Raw genomic sequence first — 13,670 nt, 5'->3', positions numbered from 1 at the left:
GTGAAGTTAGCTGGCTGCCCCAAGCCACTGAAGGCTCTAGAAGACATGCAAGGAAAAAAGGATATATCCCTTTTGCTAAGCCTTTCACAGAGTGCGCCTCTAGGAAAAAAGGCTCACCAAGGGATCTTCCTTACTAGTCATTCCCCAGCAGATTGCACACCTCGTTCCTGACCAACGGCTCGCTTGCTTTAGCTGGGGCACACGATTCCTCGTCTTGGCCGCTGGCCTTACCACTATCTCTCCCAGGGTTCAGTTTTCTCCCATCTTGGGACCAGTCAGATCCTATTAGGGTGTTTACTCTCAGGCGGATGATTGGTCAGGGCAGGTTGAGGACCCTCCCTTTACCACTTCAGGGTCCTACATCAAGCAGTGGGCGGTGGTACCCAGCTCCCCTCATAATCAACCCAGCCCATCATTCTGTCTGAAACATGGGGCTCAGTGTGTCCTCACTTAACAGGTGTGAAATACATTCAATGAAGACATTTCTGTGAAACCTGTCCTTGCAGTGATGATGAAAGGAGTACCACTGAATTGGGTAAAAAGATGCTTACTGGCAGAGATGCACGAGAGGAGAGTGAGATATGTAAATAGTATTCATATATATTTTTTTTAATTCAGTGCTCCCAGTACACCAATTTGAGGGCTCTCATGTTACCTGCGAAATGTTACACAACCCTATGCTGTTGAACTATGAAGGGTTTAGATCAAGGCATGTCTGGTCACACATTTGTGTTTGCGTTACTATGAACCGCATCAAAACAAAATGGCCTCTCCACTGGATATACTGTAAAACCACCAATAAAAGAAAGTTAAATTAAATAACTATGCAAAGTATGTTGATCTAGCTCAAAATAATGTGGACACTGAAGGCATACGAGATAAGAGCCAGTTTATAAAATAGGGGAGCAATCTGTAGATCACAGGTTCACATGGCACCAGGTCCTGCTCATTAGCTCGATAGCTACCATTGTCTGGGGCAACTGCAACTTCTGTTGAAGTACTTAGAAACCACAAATCCGATAATATAAAACCAAGATTTTACGGTTTATGTTTTGGTAAAATAATCAATTAGTTTGTATTAAAGTGGTAAAACTGGCCCTTCTTCCTGTGGGTTATTCATTTGGGGATCGATGTCTGAAGTTCAATCCTACAGGAGCCACGTGTGATCTGAGGCAGCCACATTAGCACAGAGAGTTTGGGGGGGGGGGGGGGGGCAAGAAATTATACTAACACCATTTGGGACACTCTGCAAACCTATGCCAGAATGGATTGGGAGGCACAGTGACCGCAAACTCCCTTTAAAAAAGGCTGAAAGTCATCAGCCAGAGCCGTGATAAGGAACCGAGATATTCACATCAGCAGAGCTTATTTGAACCATTATTTATTTTATGTATTTATTGTATTTGTTGTCAACGCCCAGACCCATGGTTATCACAGCGCTAAAGGTACATAGGACTCGATGGGAAACCGTATGGTAATTACAATACATCATAGAGCGTGATTCATACAGGATAAGGTGGTTGCATTACATCATAGATCGTGAGTCAAGTTCAGAGTAGGCAGGGCAGTCCAGAAGTTTACAGATATTTGTTGAACAGTGAGGTTTTTACTTTCTCACGGAAGAGTGCATAGGTAAATTGGTCACACTGAATAGACGCAACCAATGATCACCCTCTGTTGAATCACTTGATCCTGGTAAGTTGGCCTGCAGTGTATGGCGGTGTAGTGTTGTGAATGAAAGTAGGACGGTGAAGATAGGACGTACCCAAACAAAGCAGAAGGCAATAAACCTGAGCATCACTCTAAAGCCACACACTTCCAGAGCCCAAAATAGGAAGATCAAGACTCACCTCGCCAGTGACCAAGTACTTTCCATCTGGGGAGAAAGCGAGAGCTGTGATGGTTTTCCTGAAACGACAAGAAACATCAAGGCTTTAGACTGCCACCACCCAAGGAAATAATTACACAGCAGATGCAGAGTCACAAGGAAGGTCGAGGAGGGAAAGGCTTCAAATATGTGCACACAAGAGTGGGCAGGAACCTGGGTCACCTAGGTGCTGGATTGAGTTAGCTGATATCTGTTTTTTGGAAGAAAATTCAGAGGAGTCTTGTCTTAGTGTTGTGGTGATTTTATTACACAGTTCAACGAACATGTGTCTCGACCCACCTGGGTCATTTTCAAGGCTGTTGCATTTGTATAGATAGTGTACATTATATAGAAACAACCGAGAAGTGAGGCCCCTTAATAGTGTTTAAAAAGCATCCAATATTGATGTGTCATCTTGGTTTAACAAACGACACATGCATATTGGTAAGTCAGTGTGGAAAGTGGTGTAATCATAACATTGTTACGTTACTATTAATAACCATGCAGCAGTGTGCATGGTGACCAAGTACATTGTACATCAGTATTTGTTGAACATGCAAGTCAGACGTAGTGATGGGTTACATGATCGTGTTTAATGAGCTCAAGTATACATTTTTATAAAGAAACATTTTCAGATAAATGAGGAGTTGCACAAGTGTTCAATGTATTTGGTACAATACTGAGCCATCTTGTGCCATACAATCCGTTTCTCTCAATTGGATGCGACATGGTCTTACTGTGTGTAGGGTGAGTGAACGTCTGAGTAGATAGAGCCCTTCGTTAGTAGCCCCTGTTGAACAGCAGCTTTGGGATAAAGCACGAGTAGTGGTTAGGCGGCATGGCTTGCTAGGTAACTACTGGTATGCATCATCCAATGAGGATTGTAAGTTGGTTTCGATTAGGTGGTCGACTGTACTTTGGTTGGCGTGGGCCTGGGGCTGGTTAGAAGTGGTAATCGGGGGGGCATGAATGTATGCCCAAGCTTGGCCCCAGTGCCTTACCGGATGTGCTAACACTTTAGGGGGTGAAGAGGGTTCCAGGTACCTGTTAGGAGGTGGTTGTAAGTGCCTAGTAGTGGCGCTCTGAATTACTAGACTGCTGTCGGGTGCATTAGTAGGTGTTAAGTGTGCGGGCGAAATATCACAGAAACTAGAAAAGGTGAGACTCCAACATGGAATCCTAAGCACTGTTTGCACGTTCATAATATAGTGCTTGATTAAGGTGCTGTGGAAGATTAGAAATCACAACGTTCGGGTCCTATGCACCAATTGCACTTGCATATTATAACTCTTTGCCAATACAGCACATATGTGACCCAGTTTCTTACCCAATCTTGTCCAAACTGCATTTCGAGACGGAAGGGCACCGTCTCCCAAGAACCTATTCACTGGCAGCAGGATCCTTCTAAATCACCCTTGATCAAGCACAGTGATCTACTAATTCTAGCGCTCTACATTAACTCCTTCCAATACCGAAAGTGCCCTATAGCTGGTTGAACCTCTCCTTGCATAATTTGTACACTTGATGGCTTCTATGTAGGGTGACCTGACAACTCCTAGTCGCCGGGACACCACCTTTCCAGTTTGTTGCTGTAGTTTCACAAATAAATGTTATCTGGTTATCAATTTGATCAGTGAAGGGAACCAAGACTGCAACTCCCAGAAAGCATCCAACCAACAAGGAAACGTCTGGCCTTCTCGTCTAACCAACGCAAATCGAGGTGCTTTAGTTTGGTGATGATATAGAAGTGTAGTAACATTTTTAATTCAGCACTCCCAGTGAATGTTTTAGACCCCAATTCAAAGCAATAGTTTGACTGCCAACGTTTATGGTCTATCCATCGAATTTTTTGCATCGAGGGACATTTCCATCGAATTCTTTGCAACGAAAAGACGTTCATCTAATGCTTATTTTTTTCTTTTTTTAATGGGTGGGTCCCCCACCCAACCCCCCCGCCCGTTTTTTACCCTTCAAAGCCCACCCAAAAAAATTAACCCTTTACCCCTCAAAAACATGCATTTGATGCATATTCTTTCGTTGCAAACCCCTCGATGCAAATGCATTTGATGGACAGACTTGCGATGGATATACTAGATACCAATGTTTACACAGTCCTATGTTATAGTGTGGCTGTATGTATAACAAGGCATGTTTGTGGCCAACTTTTTGCTTCAGGGTGAACTGCGTAAAAATCTAATTCTCTCCCCACTGGGGGAACTTTAATATAAAAAGAAAAACCCATTAACCACGTTCTAAATATAAAAAGGAATGTTTTTCTATCCCAAAGCAAAATGTGGAACTGAAGGGATATGAGCCGAGGTGGCAAGATTTCTTTTTTAGTTAGAGCGGCATAAACATATGCAAGCGAGTGAGCCCAAACCAGGGGTAGTTGAGGGGGCTTCGGCGCGCTATATATATATATATATATATATATATATATATATATATATATATATATATATATATATATATATATATATATATATATATATATATATATATATATATATATATATATATATATATATATATTTTTTTTTTTAAACTATTTCTTTATTTCTCATTTTCAACAAGTTACAATAAACAGAATTAACATCCTAGGTCATTGAATTGAAAAATACATAGTGGAAAACAAAATAAACAATTCCAAACCATAACTCTGTATTCCACCATATGAAATTTAGGACTAACCTGTGTATTTTGCAGTTGGGTAAAAAGCCCCCGTTTACAATTGGTTTTGTAGGGTAACATGAACAATCCAACAGATACAAGGCCAACACCGACATTTTCATGATGCCTAAGGCAGTATTTGGTCAGCATAAAATAAAACAATTTAAAAAAGTTATGCTGGCTTTGATGATGCAAATGGGGCAACAGTTACATCATGCACCGCCCCCGTAAAACCCCACCACGTCCATGTAAATACAAGATCAGGGAGCTCACTTGAATGATTTTTGGCCTTTTTTTCCCTGGACTGCCTTCAATAGGCGTGAATACAAGCAACATACTATCACAAGTAGAATAGCGACAAATGTCTTATGTTGCCGTTAGAATCTAAGTAGCATAGAAGTAGGTTGCAACACTATAGGTAGTTGTGCCACATGGGAGTTCGGTTGCAGCATGCACCGAGAAGATCACCAAGAAATATAGGGTGCTGAATACATAGAGAAGATTACATAAACGAAGAAACAGTATCCCTGATAAACCAAACATTTAGCACTGAGTAAAGGGAGTATCTTGTTTGTGCAAACAGGGGTTTGATTTCTCTATTCCCAGCAACAGTAAATTAAATAATTGGACTGAAGGATGGTTGCAACATTGTAGGCCATCTTGCGAGGTACCATATAATGGCAGAGAAGTACTCTCATCACTGTCAGTACGACATGTGCCAACCAACCAGATCGTGCGGTAGTGATGTTATTTTAGTACCCGGCCGGGGATGTGGGGATGTGGCAGCCAATGATGAGGCTCAGAACGGGGGCGGGGCCTGCTCTGAGCCGCCTCACGGCTGGATGCCACCACCTTTCCCCACCGGGGAACGAGTTAAGTGTGGTTCTCACCCTCTTCCCTCCCCATACACAGAATTACCTCCCTGCCCCCCACCCCACTTTAGTACTTTTCAGTGCATTTCAGGAGCGGACATGCTGTGAACACTTCTGTCCCCAGCTGCTCCGCTCCAGATCTGTGACAGGCCGTAATGGAAAGGAAGAAGGGACTACCACTGTTCCATAGTGGACATTTTTTTTGTTTACTTTTTTCAATGGCTGCCAGGGAAAGACTTTCCCTGGCTGCCATTTCTTAAACATTTTGTGTTTCTGTTCCAAAACACTGATGCTTTTAGTACCCCAGTCTAATGGGCCGGGGTACTTTTAGAAATAAGCCCTAAGGAGAGGGCTGGGGGGGGGGGCCCATTACTACTTCACGTAATGCCTCAGGGCCTTCGTTAAGGTCAACTATGGGCCCAGGGGCATTACCTGCACCTGTAATGCGCCCCCCCTGCTCAGGGCTTATTGCTTAAGTAATTACGACTAGGAGGGGGCTGGACCTGTGTGGGGTTGTAGATAATGGACTAGCCAATGGTAGACTAATGTATACGATCTATAGGGGCCTTGATTAGCGTAGCCAATTATGTTAAAAAATGTATTTTTTTTAACTATGCAAATTGTGCGGTTTCGCACCTTATAATCCTCAGCCCAGTGTTGGCTCATTAAAGTTTTTTTTTATATATATTGCTCGATTCACAGCCGACACTTAATAAAGTGAATAAAGCCATTTTTTCAGGCACCTGGTACACGCCCTTATTTTTGGTAACGGACTGGTTTCGCATGCATTTCTGTTCCCAATAAATGACGGTGTCCTTGTAAGAACATACTCCCATTTGTTTTCCTTTACCCAGAATGTCAGGAACACAAGAACAAAAAAATGTCCAACCTGGCTGAACCAGTAAAGACCAGAATCCCCAAGTTCGAACGCTCATGGTGGCTTTGTCCAGGCTTCAAAATGTACACTAGTCACTAGCCAATGGCGAGTGAACTGTCTGTCAAGTAGGAAATGGTGTGCTGTGTTCATGTGGCAAACTTTGGAAGGGGGGGGGGTGATTTCATGTCTGGCTAGAAGTTTCCAACATGAAAAACTATACCACCACAATTTTGACCTGCTACTGTAAGAAAACCTGCTTATGCTGGCTGCATCACTGTAGACCCTCCCCATGTAAGAACACTTATGTCGGCTTTGCCCATTACGTCATAGAAAATGCTATATGCCACTGTCAAAAAACATACGCCTGTTGACTGCAATATATCCCAGTATTTTGCCTCTTGCAGTACTCTGGCATCCACACCCTTACATGTATCCACTTGTACATAAACCTACATAAATTCACTCCCATTTATCCACTCGCACATTTGCCAGTACCACCCTCCCCTACTCTTATTCATTCCACACTTCCACACACGAATACATGCATGTATAGACACATTCTCAGACTCCCATTTATCATCTTTGGAAGGCCCACCCGGCGCAGCCTTCTGGTAGAACAGGAAGGAGGAGGCATCAAACCTGTCCCAGAGTCTTGGTTCCTGGCCTGGGAGTGCCATGGCAGTGAGCCCAGATTCTCCGGATACGCAATGAGGAACGAGAATGCCTTCTGCTCATGTTCAAGGGGGCGGGGGGAGGGGCAGTACCCCAGCCAGCATGATCAATGGGCCATGCAATGCTAGGGAAGCAAACGCCCTCAGCATAACATGGCTTATTGGGCATGTGCCACTGGAGGAGACCACCCAAGCTTTTCTGCAACAGATGGCCTAGGAGTGCCATATAAGCTGCATGCTGGAAGGAAGAGCACTCCGGTTTTCGCCAGCCCAGCTTTCGCTCGTCCGCAGAGGGATGCAGTTTGGTACTTGGTTGCCCATTATGGAGGACCCCGCCACTGTGTAGGGGACTGATAAAGCAGCCAAGATAGAAATGTGAAGGCACATTTAGGTTTGTATTAAGATTCTCGGAGCAGTGAAAATTACTGCACTAGAAAGTTATAACAAAATTAGCTGCAGGGCTCAAAAGGCTCCAATTTAAACCCAAGTCATCAACTCTAAACATGGGTCCACCCATTCCGCCCACACATACGTTGCGAATCCTGATCTCCAGCCACACAACCCTTTCTTTCACACAGTCATATGCAAAATGCAGAATTCCCATGCCACGCCAAGCCCAAAGGTCTGCAGCATTACGCTCGAAGGGATAACCCACAGGGTAGATTTTTATGCAAACCGAGGACCAAAATCGCAGGGATATAAACTATTTTCCACTTTCCATTATGTTACAGATACTTCTGGTTTACTGGGGACAGAACAGGTTAGTTTCCTATATGAGCTTTTGTGGGGAGGCACGGGGGGGAGTTGCAGGAAGGATTGGGAGCTACACGGTCACATTTCAGAAATGGTTCTCCCCCCCCCCATCCATCCATCCCGCTATGGTCAAGGGGCCGGGGCTGGTTAAGGTTCTGCCAGAGATCGCAGGCCCTTTAGGGTTCGAGTGCCGAAGTAGCGCCTCTGCAGGTATTGCATGGTTCATGGGTGGTCACTGGGAATGGAGAGAGTGAGGAAACCTTACCTGCACCCAAGAGAAACAAACAGCCCTCCTGCGCAGCAAAGACCAGGCAGAATGGGGAGATTTGTTCCACACAAGCAGTGCCGCCCCTGCTCCCCGGCTACAACACGCATGCGTTCCAGAATGAATTTTAAGATGGAACCCAGTCTCCTGTAGGCTCAGTCCACACATTGACGATACCTGCTGCTCGTCAATGCTCATCACCTGAAGGACTTCAGCTGGCCAGTCATTTGTTGGGACCGATGATTCCCCCATCGCACAGTTGGAAAATGTGTTCCCACAAGTTGAACTGGGGCTTTGGCATAAAGAGACTGCCACTCGTACATCCACCACCACGTCAGACATCCACAGTGCTACACCGGCACCAAACGGGTCCAAGTACCTGAATGACAAGGAGAATGGGAATTGAGCAGAACATCACTTTTTTTCGCCAGAGGACAAGGTCATGTCCTTATGTTGTTAGGGGTAGTTTCACCTGGGTACTTGCTTTACGACATTCCCAGCCATCATCAAAGACGAGCCACATGAGGTCAGGCCCGATTTGAAGGGGTCAACTGTGTACATGTTGCGTCTATACACCATTTTGTCTGGGAGGATATGACAGTTTCTCAGTTGTCCATCAGAAACTGCGGTCTGGCATGGAACCTTTGATCCAGATTTTTCTGAACACTCAGGAATAGTCCTCATAGTAGCCCTTGCTACCTGGAGGTGAAAATCTAAGCTGAGCTTTTCAAGCGCCAAGGCATGAAAGTCCTTGAACTTACTGGCATCCCTTCTGGGCTGCATCTGTCAACGGATCTGGACAGCCCCTCGGCATGCAAGCAAATAGTATCCCTAATTGTGTGCCTCGGAGCACAAGAGGGATGGGAATGGGATGATTAGTCCCTAGTGCAGTAGTTGAACTTCACTAAAGGGCGTTTGTGCTCCCATCCCATGAAAGGACACCCCCCATGCTGCGGTGCCCCAGTAAACAAAGGGGTACTCACCTTTGCTGCTTTGGTCTTCAGTCTGGCCAAGTCCTTCATGTGATTTAGAGGAAATGGAGTAAAACATCTTTAGGCCCTGCACCAGTTATTGGTCTTTGAGCAATCCAGACAGTGCGTGTGGGTTTGATGCCAGAATGGGGCCCTCATAGGAGATGCCACGAGAGAGCCTGCCAGAAACCTACATAAAAGCGAGGGAAAAGGAATCAAAATGAAGAGCTGCAGGCAACTGTTCCCGTTTGTGCCTAGTAAGGTAATATTGGGGTTAGGCCTTGCCAGGCAAAGCAACGCTTCAGGGCAAAGCCCTCACATGCCTTTAGATTAAGCCCTGGTAAAGAACACTGGTTCTTAGTTTGGGGGCAGGGAGGGTTGGGGTGGGGGTGAAGCAGAGAGTAAAATCAATTAGGAAGTTTAAGTTGCCTGCCGGTACAGGGCCAAGGACAGTCTGAATGAGAATGGCATGCTTCCAGTTGTGTAGAACTAGGAGAGGAATGAGCTTGTGGCTGAAAGCCAAACTGGTCAGTCGACAAATACCCAGAGGGTCAGCGCCGTGAGCGTCTGGGTCCCAAGCAAAAACAAGTGAGCATCAATTCTACACGGAGGGAAGCCGCAGTGTTAGGCAATAGGATTATGCCTCAGAGATAGGGAAGTTCCTTCGAAACTGCCCAAGCACCTAGAAACCCACTTCGCCTCTGGGAAATTGAGCATCTTGAGACAAAGCTTGAGGGATGCAAGCTAAAATCATTGGTGCTGGACACCATCTGACCAGAACAAGTTGCTCATAAGCAACTGCATGATGCTTGGAGAAGACCCGGAAGACGACAGTTTTTGAACTTTCCCTCTGCAGCCAGAAGCACCGACCTGTAATTGAACCAAGACTATTTTACAACCCCATCACATTTGGGCAGATCACAGAAGACAACGCTAGTGGTCCTACTGCCAAGAAGGAAGGCAAGGGAGGGTCCCAGGGATCTTGGGGTATCCTGGATGCCAATACTGGCAAGAGGAGTATCCCTGGGATCACCAAAACAATGCAGTCAATGGGCAGGGGCTTATCCATGATGCTACCAGAGTCTGCTAGCCCTCTAAAGTTTAAATGCAAAGGTAGCAACCACAGGGCCTGGACCAGAGGTTATCGCATGGTTCTAGAACAGTTGCTCTGAGTGGAGTGTGAGCAAAAGCTTAGCGTCAGGCAAGAGAAACAAGCAGTGCACGCAGGGAAGAGTGGGCATAGGGAATCGATCAGTCTGGGCTCTACTCAGACTAGTTTGTGCATGTCAGCATGCAGGCTTTCCAAACAGAATACCAAGATGGTGGACCAGGTTCTTGTAGACCGTCCATGCAATGAGAAACAATATTGATTTTTGTCCTTTACTCTCACTGCAGGGACTGTACAGTCAGACTTTACCGAAGTCCACTTCGGCAGTAATCATGACCGTCCACTGTAAACCCTTGAAGCAGAGCCAGACTGGGTGGGGGAGCGGTAGGGGTGGTGTTAGAAGTAGCAACCCTCCAAAGGGTGCAGTTTCTGCATGCTGTTGTGGGCGTTTGATGTAGCGTAGCAGAAAGGTAGGAGGTGGTGAAGGTCCAGGAGAAGGTGATGGTGTTGAGCTGAAGGAGGAGTAGAGTTGTAGAAAGAGCAGAGGGTGCAGGAGGAGGTAGCAATTCCAGAAGAGGCTGGAGGGAAAGAAAGATGGGAGTGTACTGAAGAGGAGGGAGGACAACAGCAGGAGAGCAAGGGCGTACAGAAGAGGAGAACAAAGGAGTAGTGAATAGGCTGAAGGGGAAGACTAAAATGGGGGAAATTAAGTTTGAACACCACCTTGAAGGAGGGGAGTGAGCAGAATAAGTCTGAGGAGGTGAAGAGCAGGAAGGCCGAGGAGGAAGAGTGGAAGAAAGGAGGCACAAGAAATGGCAAAGAAGAAACTTAATTGGAGAACGGTAGAAGCTAAAAGTAAAACTAGCAGACTGTGCGAAGGTCTCTGCCAGCACAGGGCTAGTATGATCAAGTCATTGAAACAATGCCTGTCTACCAAAATGAGCTTTATTGAAGAGCAAGGCGGTCAACCAGAGATAGCCTCAGTGTAAGAGGGGAGACCTAGAGTAAGGCTCCCATGCATGAGTGGGCATTGAATTAGCAAGGTGGGAAGTGAGAGGCTTGGTTAATAGGATCAGGCCCTAGTGGCCTACCACACCTCTAGAATATGGGGAACTTTAGACAAAAATTGAGTTGGTGCTGGATGGACTTTGCTGCTCAGTTTTGCCATTTTATTCCTGGGAGTTGCTAGCCCCCACGCCCACTGTCACCTGAGAATTTAAAAACTCACAGCTGCGTGCTCCTGCACGCATGCTCTGAGCGAGTGCACTGACTACTACTACAGTACTCCCTATTGCTGAATAAGCTGTGCTCAATAAGACAGAAGCAAAAACGAATACACAGTGCAACACGTCAAACCGCCATCATTGTCCTTAGTTTACCTGTTTATTACATTTCACTCTTGATATTGGTGTTTAGCAGTCACGGTTGAGCAGAAATCGAAGAAAAGCAGCTGTAATCCTTGGAATGTAACTGGTGCGAGGTCCAGTGCTGACAGTGCACTAGTTCCTGTTCAGAGCCTCCAAGAGGAGGTTCCTGAACTGCCCACTGTTCCCGAAGGATGTCGAATTTGTAAATGAGGGCCATCCGTTGGTAGGATACCAGCATACTTCCATGCAGGTAAGCCCATCGCCTGACCACAGAATGCTGCTATGTCCATCAAAATTCATGTAGTTCAGAAATGATAATTCCTTACTCAACGTCCGTTACTCATTGCAAACTGAAAAAGCAGCGAAGGGGATGCTACCGGAACGTAACGTGCAGATTCTTTCCATTTCCAGCACTGCGCCTATCGACAGGGTGGCTTGTTCAACCTCACCCAGTGAGGGATGATCGCTCTGACAAAGGCTCTAGACTAAGTGCAACTCCCAACCTATATGCAGCCAATTGGGGAGGGTGGGGGGAGACTATTAATCAGTTCCTAGCAGTTTGTCAGATCTGGTGACAGCCATTTCCACTCTTCAGTTTGCTTCCTAAATTCTGCGGCAGAATCCACGAGGAGTTGGGAGTGCGCAGTTCAGCACTACAGTGTATTGAAGATTACACTATAAATGATTTGCGCAAGAAAATGTTTACTTCAAGTTCAAAACCTGAACTTTGAGCTTGGTAATGTCACTAGATCACCAATGCCAATAGTAAACGTCCGGAAAACATAGCCCTCAGTGGTATGGTGGAATTGGCTGACAGTTTAGAGATCACCGATACGTCATCTGAGTGGAAAATAAAACGCCAGAAATTTAAAAATAAAAATATAAATAAAAAAAGACGTTCGATTCCACTGGAGGGAATAAATTAATATATTGGTGACAGAAATATACAATCTACTGCTATTCCCTCCTGTAGGCAGGTACGAGCACATGTTAACAGGGGAAAGAGGCATGAAGCTAAGAAAGCCGGAACATTGACGAGCTGGATTGTGAAGGATCAGAAAGACTGAAAAAATGATCCACCAGTTGTGGTGGACATAACTCAATGTACAGGGTCATATCTAGACACTAGCTGTGGAATTAGGAGACATACTCTACTCCGGAACAAATCATAAACGAGCAAAGGCTGAACAAGATGTTAGCCACATTGAACATGTATGCCATTAGACCATCTGATATGCCACAGAGCACGGCCAACCCCAAGACGTTGGTCATATCCACCCTATATGCAATAGCAGGGAACAACGGATCGGTTTTCTAAGTCTCATGCTGCAAATACCCCCATTAAGGGTCCTGTGCATTAACAATTTGGATTATATTGAAATGATAAAGGGTGTTGAATGAACACCACCCGTGTAAACTGCATTTCCATTGTAATATCAGACATGATAAAACCGCACACTACGGAATGTTTGAAATTGGGATTTGAGTCGAGTTCTGACCTTCCGGAAACTAGCAAACATAAAACTACCAACAGATAGCATGCCGGTAGTTCCAATTGAGGCAATCTTGCTCTTAAGGTAGGAAAAGCAGCAACTCCTACGGTGATTGACGATAAGCAGGAATGGACCTGGGTTGCAAAGCTCTTACCAATAATCACTAAGAACGGTAGTTGAATTAAGCTCGCCTCATGGAATACCAGAGGCCATCAACACTTGCTAGACACTAAGATCTTTACATCTGTCGAGGGGCTTTGATATTTTTGTTGCAGGAGACCTTTTATTCTCAAAGTGGCCGTTAAAGGTACACTTGGCCGCCCTTCTCGTGGATGGATCACAGGGGTTGGATGCTAAAATCTATGTGCCGCACAGTGAGAGGGACATTTTGGCAGTGGAAACCTGTCTGCAGTCAGGGCGCCAGTCAATCAGGTTATTATTGATGAATATATATTATATGACCCGCCAGGAGAGTATTGTACAGAAGAGATTTTGGGTCAATGGTTGATGGACTATTAATTGGCATAACTGATTCTGTCATACTTGCTGGGGATTTAAAAATGGTTAATGCCGACATGGTGAGGCGATCGAAGCCAATGAATGGGTGTGTGCCAAAAGCCAACTTCTGCAATTTCGAACGAATAAGCAGTGACAGTGTTGGTCCAAGTATACCCAAGAATGGGAATTGTATATGCTCAATGGTTGTACGAAAGACTTTACTTTAAAATAGTCAGAAAAAAAAGTTATGATTGACCA

At 45.3% G+C, this 13,670-nt stretch overlaps 1 protein-coding gene across 4 annotated transcripts in view; it reads right to left on the bottom strand.

The window, feature by feature from the left end:
* The window catches only part of MAPKBP1 (mitogen-activated protein kinase binding protein 1), a 787,404-nt gene that overhangs the window by 451,802 nt on the left and 321,932 nt on the right, over positions 1-13,670 (bottom strand). For all 4 annotated transcript variants that reach the window (XM_069638801.1, XM_069638804.1, XM_069638802.1 and 1 more), the window contains exon 5: positions 1,851-1,908. In XM_069638801.1, the coding sequence (XP_069494902.1) occupies positions 1,851-1,908 (58 nt within the window). The remainder of the gene's footprint in view (positions 1-1,850; positions 1,909-13,670) is intronic.

Source organism: Ambystoma mexicanum, chromosome 14 (assembly GCF_040938575.1).
Source record: "Ambystoma mexicanum isolate Mex_15411 chromosome 14, UKY_AmexF1_1, whole genome shotgun sequence".
In the NCBI taxonomy this organism is placed as follows: domain Eukaryota; kingdom Metazoa; phylum Chordata; class Amphibia; order Caudata; family Ambystomatidae; genus Ambystoma; species Ambystoma mexicanum.
This window is presented reverse-complemented; position numbering and strand designations above follow the sequence as displayed.